At 36.1% G+C, this 12,144-nt stretch overlaps 1 protein-coding gene across 1 annotated transcript in view; it reads left to right on the top strand.

Annotated features, from left to right (window-relative positions):
- Nucleotides 1–12,144, top strand: part of HDAC9 (histone deacetylase 9) — a 580,466-nt gene that overhangs the window by 246,708 nt on the left and 321,614 nt on the right. Inside the window, exon 13 of the mRNA XM_065883429.1 lies at nt 5,079–5,259. Coding sequence (XP_065739501.1) covers nt 5,079–5,259 — 181 coding nt within the window. The remainder of the gene's footprint in view (nt 1–5,078; nt 5,260–12,144) is intronic.

Genomic DNA, 12,144 nt, shown 5'->3' with positions numbered 1-12,144 from the left:
CATGTTTATTATTCATTTATTGGGCATGACACATTTTCCAAAGGCAGTCAGTAGATGACAGGTTAATTTGGGTATCCATGCAATTTTTAGTAGCAGTAGGTTCTGAACTGTTAGACATTTTATTTTTCTGATGATGCAAGAGAGAAACATGCATTTTTGTCCTTACTTCGAAGTATGGGAAATAACCATGAACAAAATTCTCTCATTAAAATTGCTAATAGAAAAAAATGTTTAATGAAACACTTTTTTGGCTATAAAAATACTATCTCAGTTTTCAGCCTCATGAAGGAAGCCTTTTATTGGTGAGGAGTAATATCCATCTGAAATTAAAGTGGCCTACTGTTTTGTGATACTTTGGTCACTAATATGTACCATAATAATCAGTGCCTTACTGGATTGTCAAGATTTGCCCTATACATTAAAAGCTATACTTCATTTGTAAAGGCATATAATTGTAGTCAACTCTTTTGAAAGTGAATAAACTTTTCTCTCTTTTATAGTCCTTTTTTGGTAGAAGGTTCAAAAATATTTGATCCATGTCTGCTCTTAGAACCAATGATTATGAATCTGTCCCAGTGAAGTGTTTGAAAGATTCAACTATTTATTTTAAATAGCATTTGCCAATTTTCTTAATTGTGATATGCAGAAAGTTTGGAAACCACATAAAAGCACAAAGGAAAAAAATAATTCTGAAATCACTTGTTTCCCTCAGCTCTTGGCTCCATCACTAAATAACTTCAGAGTATTGTACTTTGATAGTTGTTTTGTCTGTTCTCCATTTTCTTATATTTTCATTAGCCATTCCTTGGTTCTTTATACAATGATTGCTTATAAAACGCTTTCTTGTTTTATCCTTGTAGTGAGATCTGAAAGATGGCCATGTATCTCCTTTCTATTCATGTATTTATTCAACATATATTTGTTAACACCTACTCTATGTGTGAAACACTGCATGGGAATATATGATTCAGTAGGCAAAGCTCATATCCTTATGGAACTTACTGTTTATGGACAAAGTGCTTGAATTTGGGTTTCAACCTATAAGATCAGGAGCCATGCTTAACTCACTTTCCTATCTATACAAGCCAGCATGAGATCTATCAGTATTTTCTACCTGCATGCACAGTAGATGTTGGAAGGACACTTACATGTGATGAATAAATAACTACTATTGAACAAGTAATTGTTTGTCTCTTACCTATATTGCCGTATTCCTAATAGTATGGATAAGTAGATTAGATAAGTAGAATTGAATAAGTAGAATTTGCTTGCCTGTTTGTAAGGGTCTGTGTTGAGGTGTAACATTTGTATCTTAGTTATGAGGTAGCAAACTGTAATTCCATTATCTCAAAGGTTCCTGTGAAGTCCAAGTAAAGCAATAAATATGCTTTATTAGCAAAGAAAGAAAAAGGTGGCAGTGGTATTTACATGGAGCTCTTACAGTATTGAGTTATTCATTAAGAGGTAAAACATTTAGTAACCCCAGTCATCTAAAACATGGTTATGTTATTTGAAAAAACCATGGCCTTTAACTCTCAAATATCTGTTACATATGCTTTTGCTAAAAATTAATTAATTAATTAATCTAGCATTGTTGCGTTGGGTCTTCGTTGCTGCGCGTGGGCCTTCTCTAGTTGGGGCTAGCGGGGGCTACTCTTCGTTGCGGTGCACAGGCTTCTCATTGCGGTGGTTTCTCTTGTTGCAGAGCACGGGCTCTAGGCACGTAGGCTTCAGTAGTTGTGGCACATGGGCTCAGTAGTTGTGGCTCGGAGGCTCTAGAGAACAGGCTCAGTAGTTGTGGCACACGGGCTTAGTTGCTCCGTGACATGTGGGGTCTTCCCGGACCAGGGATCGAACCTGTGTCCCCTGCATTGGCAGGCAGATTCTTAACCACTGCAAGTCCCACGTTACATATTCTTAATGCGCAAATAAATATTTAGCTTTGAGAAATCATAAGAAAAGATATAAAATGCAGCAGAATATAAGTTCACAGATGATATAGATCCAGTCCCTGGTTCAAAGAGCTTTCAATATTATACATGGAAAGATGATTTTTCACACACACACACACACACACACACAACCTATCTAGAGCCTTCTCCCCACTTTGCATCTGGCTAATGGAATTTATCTTTTACATATCAAGTTAAATGTCACTTTCTTAAAGTTCCCTCAACCTCTAAATTAGGTTCTTCTTGACAGTTTTTCATGGTACTCTGCATTTTTCCCATATAGCACTCATTATATTTATAATTACATTATACTTAGAAATATTTAGTATCTGTCTCCTCACTAGACAATAAACATAAAAAAGGCTCAACACACCTGCAAAGTGTCTGGCTCAGAGTGTGACCTCAATAAGTAGTTACTGCATGCCGTAACTCTAAAATATGAAAGATGGTGGCAGGGAAATGGAGAGAGAAAAACAAAGTGTGATGGGAATGTAGTGGAGAGGGAAAGAGCATGTAATATATGGGCTTGAAAAGGTTCCATGTAGAATTTAAAGAGGACTTTAGAGGTAGTGAATGGTTGCTGAATGTGAAGCTTCATGGACACACCTAGAGGGGGTGATACAGAAAAGATAGATTGGAAGCACGAATGATCAGAGCCAACATATCCGTTAGACACAGCAGACACTGTGCCCAGAACCCATGATACTCTAAGGGGCCCCCAAAATGTTTTAAATGTTAATTTTTAATCAGGAAGAATGAATGTTATAATAATGATTCCAATGTATGCCAATATTAGCATAAAATTTAATTTTTAATATTTTTTTTATACAGGAAAGAGCCCATGAATACAGCCCTGGGGTTGGTATTTGTTATACAGTGGATAGGATTTGAGCTGGAATCTGAAAAAGGAATAGAAGATCTAACATTGAAATTCAAGTTGGCCTCACTTAGGGAGATTCCAGATGACAGGCTGGCGAGGTTCTTCAAACTTTGCTTTACCTTCACAGACTTTCTATCAGCTTTTTACTTATAGGAGAGCTTTAGGAAGAGAATTCTTGCAGCAAAGAATTGGATAGGTTGATTTTAGAGGTACGGTGATCAATCAAGGGCCTTTGCATTAGTTTAGATTATAATAGAAAGAGACAGAAGGGATAGATATTACAAGCATCCAGGTATATATTTACCCAGGCATTTTAGATCATATGCAGAAGAGCTCATTTTCTCTATAGAAAACTCCCAAAGTCATAATTACACATTTACATTCCCTGTATAAGTTTCATGAGAGGAGAAACCATGTCCATCCTACTGCTGTACCTTAGGGAATTGAACATGGAGATGCTCAAGAAAACAAGAGACTTAGACTCCTGTAGATGTGTTAAAACTATTAGAGCTAGTACTACATCCTGGCCAAATCATTCTGATCATCAAAGCAAATGCCCAGAGCTCAATGACGTGACAAATGCCTTCCAATTGATTGATGGTTCAGTTATTCTGCAGAGCAAAGCTGAAGTAACACCATATACACATACATCAATTATAACTTATTTTAAAGTTAATTTTAAAGGATTCTTAACTTTTTTCTCAATTGGGGAATCTCTGTCTATGGTCTATAACTAAATATATGTTCATAATCATAGCTCATTTTTATATACAGCATTAACTCATACAGAGAAAGTCGTACTGACATAAAACCATGTAATATGCATCGAATACAGTTGTGTTGTATGTAGATTTGTTAGCATTCTCACTAAGTAAATAATTTGTACACTAAGGATGTACCAAGCCTTGTGCTAGAGGAGCAGCACCCTAACAGGAAGGTTAAGGCAGGGCCTTACTAAGGAGAGGTGATGTTTGCATTCAGTCTTAAAACCGTACGTGCCTGGCAGGTAGACCAAAGCAGAAGAGCGTATACATTTTTTTTTTTTTTTTTTTTTTTTGCGGTATGCGGGCCTTTCACTGCTGCGGCCTCTCCCGTTGAGGAGCACAGGCTCCGGACGCGCAGGCTCAGCGGCCATGGCTTACGGGCCCAGCCGCTCTGCGGCATGTGGGATCTTCCCGGACTGGGGCACGAACCCATGTCCCCTGCATTGGCAGGCGGACTCTCAACCACTGCGCCACCAGGGAAGCCCAGCATGTACATTTTAAGAATTATAGCAATTTGGCTTGTATTTTAAAGGCTTTGTTAACCTTTTGGAGTGTTCGTTTCCTTATCCATGGGATGTGATGATCATCCTTTGTATCACTGTTCAGCTACTTTTCACGTTTGTTGGGAACATGGAAAAGGAAACAAACATAAAAATCAACACGAAGGTTATGAATCCCTTGATGTTGAAGAGAGGAAATATTCGGTGTGTAACATTGATGGTTAAATTAACCACCTGTCTCTATTTTAGAGATTGTCTTTTTTGGAGACAGAGGAATAGACCAAGTGAATCTTTCAGGAGCTTCCAAATTCTGGCTCTTTGATCTCATAACTTGAGAAGTAGGAAGAATGATAATGTTGTTAAGTCACTGAGATTGTATTTAATACCTTATAAAGAAACTAAAACTTTTCATAGTATTGAGATTATACCATGCACCCTATGAAAACATCCTTATTCTGTACCATCATATGAAGACTGAAAGTTGTCAAATATAGTCATTTAATTGGCAATTTTTAGGCTCCCATAAATGTCATTGACAATATTACTGAAATAAATTCAAGATAGGGTTTTCAGAATTGAGCCTCGTTGGCAGTTTGAAAGCAGTTGAATTGTTCTCCCACTTTGCGTTGTAACAATTCTGGGGCTGTATTCAAAACGTTGATATCAAGGTAGGAAATGAGTCTAAGTCAATGTTCCTCTTGAGGTTAAAGGTCTGTTTCTTTCAATCAGTTCAAACTGACAGGCCTCCTGCCATCACCTCCTCCTTAGCCAGGCAGACAGGCCCTGGCCGTCAGTGTGAAAACATCTGTTGAATGGATTTATTGACTAGATCGTGTTTTGTTTCTCCCTTTCTCTATTTTTTTTCCTTCACACCGTTTATTATGTCTCTGACCTGATGAACTTAATTGGTTGCCATGTCGCTCTCCGTGTCTCCCTTAGCGCCTGTCTCATGTTTCTTTCTACTGTGCTCTTCTCTTGGCAGCAGCCCTTCCTGGAGCCGCAGCACGCACGTGCGATTTCGGTGCGCCCAGCTCAACTGGCTGCGGATGGCATGGACGGATTAGAGAAACATCGTCTTGTCTCCAGGACTCATTCCTCCCCTGCTGCCTGCATTTTACCTCACCCAGCAATGGACTGCCACCTCCTGCCTGGCTCTGCAACTGGTGAGAATCCCTAAAGACTCTCCCTAATAGGCAGGCTAAATACACCGTTCTTGTAGGATTAAGCGATTTAAATGCTCTGAATAACTCCAAGAGCAGAACACTCCATTTTAACCCAGTGCAACCCAAATTTTATGAGATTATATTGGCCACAAGACAAACAGCACATCTGATAAGTCTTGGGCTTAGTATTAATAGCCTCATAAATTGTTACCGTTCAAGGGCCTGGAAGACACATCAACAGGTGCATGGATCCCTTTTGGAAACAAAAATCCCTACAACATTCTTTAGCAGTGTTCCTCAATCTCTTCCTTCTAGTAGTCCTGGCCACTAGGAAATTTATGATGCTGGCTTCATTTGAGTCTAAAGAGTGCCCCTCTTCCAGTTTGTTTTTCTTGCTGTTTTGTTGGTGTCCCTGTTTTCTTCTGACTTTGCATACAAATGACTCATAGGAGACAGTGGTGCCAAGGCAAACCTTGTTTAATTCTACATGCATGAGTTCCATTTCCATTTATTATGGCACCTATGGGTGGGCTATTTGACTACCCTCTTCCTTTGCCTACAGCTGTGTTTGATATTTCAGAACCTGGCTACAGAGGAAAACAAACCAGATAATTCCAAGGCCAAAGGAAGGTCAAGTCCGGAACACACACAAAAAAAGGGTGCTGTTCTCTCACAAAGGAGCTGTACCATGAATATCCATGTGGATAAATATTCCTTTAAGTCTTCTGGCCCCTGTTCTTGTTCCATGCACTCAAACTGTGGCTCATCAAATGAAAGATATTCTAGCCCTAAGGGCTCAAAACTTGGATGCAGCAAGGGGAGAATTCAGATGTACCTTCCCCCAAAGTCTCTCACAGGTTATCTGATTTATTTTTGAAGCAGTTTTTAGGATTCAGAGTTTGTTTTTGTGGCTTTTGTGACCTCAAGCAACTCTTTGTGCTTGGAAAAGTTAAAATACTTTTTCTGAAATCATGTTCCGAAGCTTTGATATCATCTTTTATTTAAAAATCAATGAATGAAATGGCCAAGTTATTTAACTTTGACAGACATCTTAATAAGTATGCATAGGAGCTACTTTTTATAATGTGTTACACCACAAGCCAACATTCCATACTAGGAGCTACAGTCGTTATATTTGGATATATTTCCTTCACCACATTAGCCACTGCCTCTGATCCCTCTATAACTTGGAGCAAAGCAGACCTGTCCTGGTATCCCAGACAACCCAGGACTGTAGCCCACTGTCAGCAGAAGCCGCTTGGATCAGTCAGGCCTGGTTCTATCCCTGGTCTTCAGAGAATTTTTGCTCAAAGCCAGATACATGATGTAGAGAAATACTTTTTGTAGGTGGTGAGAACAGCAGCCTTTAAGAATTAGATACTTCTCAATTCTTTATACTGAAAGTGTTTTTTATTCATCCATAAGTTTTCAGAGACACAGGCAGCCTATTGTAATACAGGTTACATTCACTCAAAATCATTTCCTTAATTTAAAAGTGAGCTTGATTATAAAGTTTTGTGGTGCTGTTTCCATGTGCTCTGCTGTCTACTATTGTAATCCTACTGATAGTTTCTTTTCTTGGTTAAGAGGGGTGACCCTTTCCTGACATGCTGTGGTTTCCTCTACTTTTATATGTTCCTTCCATATGAACGAAGCAAGATCTCTGAATATTAGAATGATCCTACTAGTTTGAGAAAACATGTTGAACAGGGTTTGTAGGCCTTAAAAGAATCAGGTGAAAGGGTGGACTGCAAACCAAATAACATAAGCATGACATAAACATAACCTAATCCTTCAGACTGAAGACTGGGTCATTTCACATGATTAGTTTCTTTCTCATAATGTCAACATCCTAGTATTTATCAGAGTTTATTCCAAACACAAATAGGGAAATCAGCTTGAGTTTATTTTCATTTTTAATGTACGTGATGAGGCACATTTCTTGCCTAAATGAGAGATTATATAAACTTATATTTTAAAAAATACAGGATTTTATACTTAGTAGGTATTCAATAAATTTTAGTTGAATGAACAAATACTAATTTGTAGTATATGTACATGATATATGTACGTATAAATCGTAAACCCTTAGGAATTTACTAGTTCAAATTTGAAAACATAGAAAATGAAAGTTACTTTGTAATTATTGTTCTGTAAAGAACGACTAAGTGATTTCAAAGTTACATCCTTCAGTAGAGAAGAACCTTCTTATTGTCTTATTTACCTTAAGAATGTTGCATCCTAACACTTAAAGTAAAAATATTAGATATTTTTTAAAAACATGCAAAATATATAATTTATGTATCTGTTAATAGCCCCTCCACTGTCATTGGGACTAAAAATATATATTTGATTGGTGACTTTCATTTAGTGCTTTTCCAAATCCAAAAGAAAGGAAATGCACTGTCTTCAATCTGCTCTTCCACATATTATTCTGGCTTTAATTCAAACTTAAATTTCCCCTGTAAGCTACATACTCTTACAATCCACATGATCTCAAAATTCATTTTAGTATTTCTAACGATATTTATTTTAGAGGAGAACTCTTAAGGCTTTCATTTGTGGTATGTTTGAAAACAAAATTTTTAAGCATTAAATGCGTTTCTTTTGGCTTTTTAATATCTGGTATAGATACATCAAGAAAAATCAAGTGACATTTAAGTCACTTTGAAGTCACATGTTCTTTGAGAATATTTAGCTTTTTTTTTTCAAAAGAAAGTCATAAATCTTAAATACTCAGTGGTTGTTCCACTAAAAAGTAAGGAAGAGAAAACAAGTTGTAAGGGTAGGCGATTTGCTTAATTTCATTCTCTAAGAGCTATACATTTTGAAACAACTAAAAAGTTACTCAATACTAAACTCACATAATTATCAAGGCACAACATTCAAACCTTTACCTTCCATGTGATCCTCAACAGTCAACTAGAGTAGCCACACCATCCCCTTTTTGTAAAGAACAAAGCAGTGGTCCAAGGGAAAAATGTGGTCTGAACTCAGTCAGTTGTTGAAAGATGATGTCTCTAGTCCATTTCCTGTGAGAACTTGAATGGACCAAGAAGCAGACTAAGATGCAGCCACTCTCTGGTGGCCCTACAGAGAGCCTGGTTGCGGATATTTCTGGATGGACAAGAAGATGATGCACCTGCTGTAGTGCTAATGAAGAATGTGTATTGTAGAGCCAGGTTGCCACATATTCAGATGAACTTTGTTATATTGGAAAATGAGTAATAATATTCAACTTTTATATCATATTGAATTTAAGAAGTGCTTTTTTCCTTCTATGGAAAGCCAAGGCATGGTGTTTGTATGAGTTCTGATGACTAAGGAAAGGACAATGTATGTCATTTTCTCTGCCATAGTCTTCCTTTCTACTCAGCTGTTCCTAACAGAGATGAGGCTTGGTCATGGCTCACAAGAGACCATTGAGAGTAGATGATATAATTGTGCTAAGTTTATACCAAATGGGATTCATTGACAGAAGAATTTAATGGCAAATAAATTTGATTGGCTTTATCTTCCCCATCACCCAGTACCATTTAAGGTCTTTTTTCTGCCAACATTAGGTTCCTTTACATATTCTGTGAGTAAATTCTTTCTTTGTAACATTATCTTTTTAAGTCAGTGTCTAATGTGAAGTAGAATTACAATGCTCAAACTAAACCAATATTTTTGAAAGCCATTACAAATAGTTTAGTTAAAAGAATTTTTAAGTTGATGTTTAGTGGGTGGCACATTGTGACAGAAAGTGAAATACATTTGAATATTTCAGTGTGAGAATAGCAAAACTGGCCTTTTTTCCTGTTTTTTTTGGTTTGTTTTTGCTTTTTAATTAAAGATATTTTCCCAAGTCAGGCAAACTCCCGTTAATCCTTCAGGTTTTAGTTTACATGTTATTTCCTTCATGAAGCCTTGTTTGGCCAGCTAAATCCAAATTAAATCAATTATGGTCCCTCATAACAAACTGGATTTCTCCCTGAAAGATTGTAATTATTTATTTTGGGGATTGTGTTCAGATGGGCTCTCTGTGTGGGAAGAGATTGTGTTTTCTCTTCTCTCTAACCCTAGCACATAGGTATATGGCTGGCCCAAGGAGGGTACTCAGTGTATGTACTTACTGTATAATAAACAAATGAATATCCGAATGAAATGAGAGTAAATAGACATGAATTACATGCAGCTACACACAGAAAAGATTACTGGTGCATTAAGTGAAATTTGGGAGTAACACTTATTTTTTTTAATTCAAAAAAATGTTCATTGAAAGTAATTTGGTAAATTTGGAAAACTGTAAAGGAGAATCACCTATTATTCTATCATTCAGAGGTAACCATAAGTAAAATATACATTTATTTATTCCAGTATTTTTTCCTCTTCCTATGTGCCTCTCTTTAACAGAGTAAAGAAAAGTTATATGTGTTTGTGTTTATGTCTGTGTGCACATGTATATCTGTAAATACGTATATGTGTGCGTGTGTAATCGTGTGTGTGTATATATATGTGTATGTGCATGTGTTTATGTGTGTGTTTTAAGACCTCTCAGGAGTAACTAATGTTACCACCTGTATCAGAATGGAGAGATTAATTTCATTTGGGTAGATAATCAGTTTTGAAGTTACTGTCCTCAAATATATGTGCTTGAAATTTCTCCTGAAAAATTCCTCCAAAATTTGTTTCTCTAATTCTCACTGACGATGATAAAATAGCTATCTTTTTTATTTAGGAGATTAAATGGACTTGGTCACATATATATTATAACATTTATTAACCTAAGTTATAGCATATATTTTTAAAGTATATATTAATATACATTAGTTATACATATATGTATATATATATTTTTTTTAATTTAAAAAATTGTTTTGGCTTTTCCATGCCTGAGAAAGTCATCCTATTACCTTCATACACACTTGGGCACAGACTTATTGGGGCACACTTTTTGTCTGGAAATGTGGTTAAATGCTCAAGTATTTGACATTCAAGAGGAGAAGTCTGAGGTTAGCACTGAGGAGAATTCAGAGGCCATCTTAGTATGTGTTCCTTTGTGGGCAACTTGTTCATTCTTTTCTGGTGCCTCATAGTATATTTTCTTTATCCTGTTAATCCAGAAAACAAAAAAACAAAACCAAAAAAAGAAGACCCCAAATTGTCTTTATGATGAGCGTTTGCAGTTATATACTCATGTACATTGACTCTTTCTATTTATGGAAAAATTCTTCAGTTATTCCAATTATTCAGTTAAATCTGATTTCTTCCTCAAGAACAGTCTTTTTGTTCAGTTGTCTATTCTCTGACCTCCATACTCTCTGTAAATCTCTAAGTTTTTATTTAATGGCACTTATCTGGTTTTCTGAAATGTGAATTCCTTTTTCGTTCTCCAGTGTAGATTTTAATTTTGCCACTATGTATTTAATTTTCTTGCCATCCTCATTTACCTTATTCATCTTTCATTTTACTCGTTTATTTAGCTTGATTTCTCCTTTTAGCTGTTGGCTCCTATTTTATAGAATCAGTGTCTTTTGACATTTGAGCATCTCAAAAATTTCTAAAATCTAATTTTTCTTCCTATAGTAAATCAAATTCACTGAGCTAAGTAGTAGGAATGATGTTTCCTTTACAGTTTCTGTAGCATATTCTCATAGGCCCAGTTTTTATTTTTTTGTTTTTTATTTTCTTCTGCTCACTCAATCTTTTAAAAACAATTTTTTTTGAAGCATAGTTGATTTACAATTTGGTGTTAATTTCTGCTGTAGAGCAAAGTGATTCAGATGTATATTTTCTGACTTTCCTTTCATTATAGTTTATTATAAGATATTGAATGTAGTTTTCTGTGCTATACAGTAGGACCTTGTTGTTTATCTATTTTATATATAGTAGTTTGTATCTACTAATCCCAAATGCCTAATTTATCTCTCTCCCCACATTTCCCTTTTGGTAATCATAAGTTTGTTTTCTATGTCTGTGAGTCTGTTTCTGTTTTGTAAATAAGTTCATTTGTATCATTTTTTAGATTCCACATATAAGTGATATCATGAGAAATTTGTCTTTGTCTGACTTCAGTTAGTATGATAATCACTAGGTCTATCCATGTTGCTACAAATGGCATTTCATTCTTTTTTATGGCTGAGTAATATTCCATTGTGCATATATACACTACAACTTCTTTCTCCATTCATCTGTTGATGGACGTTTAGGTTGCTGCCATGTCTTCACTCTTGTAAATAGTGCTGCTATGAACATTGGGGTGCATATATCCTTTGGAATTAAAGTTTTATCCAGATATATGCCCAGGAGTGGGATTGCTGGATTGTATGGTAACTCTATTTTTAGTTTTTTGAGGAACCTCCATACCGTTCTCTATAGGGGCTGCACCAATTTACATTCCCACCAATAGTGTAGGAGAGTTCCCTTTTCTGCACACCCTCTCCAGCATTTATTATTTGTAGACCTTTTGATGATGGGCATTCTGTGACCGGTGTGAGATAGATAGTTACCTCATTGTAGTTTTGATTTGCATTTCTCTAATAATTAGTGATGTGGAGCATCTTTTCATGTGCTTTTTGGCTATCTGGTGTGTCTTCTCTGGAGAAATGTCTCTTTAGATCTTCCACTCATTTTTTGATTTGGTTGTTTGTCTTTCTGATATTGAGCTGCATGAGCTGTTTGTATATTTTGGAGATTAATCCCTTGTTGGTCACTTCATTTGCCAATATTTTATCCCATTCTGTGGTTTATCTTCTCTTTCAGTTTATGATTTCCTTTGCTGTGCTCACTTATTCTTGAAAGCTTGAATGTAGAGTGATCTTTCTAGATATTTGCCAGTAAATACGTAGTGAATTGTTTGACTTCACTTTTTGCCAACTTACATACTGGTTGAATCTCCTTCTC

The sequence above is a fragment of the Phocoena phocoena genome, chromosome 9, assembly GCF_963924675.1.
Source record: "Phocoena phocoena chromosome 9, mPhoPho1.1, whole genome shotgun sequence".
In the NCBI taxonomy this organism is placed as follows: domain Eukaryota; kingdom Metazoa; phylum Chordata; class Mammalia; order Artiodactyla; family Phocoenidae; genus Phocoena; species Phocoena phocoena.
This window is presented reverse-complemented; position numbering and strand designations above follow the sequence as displayed.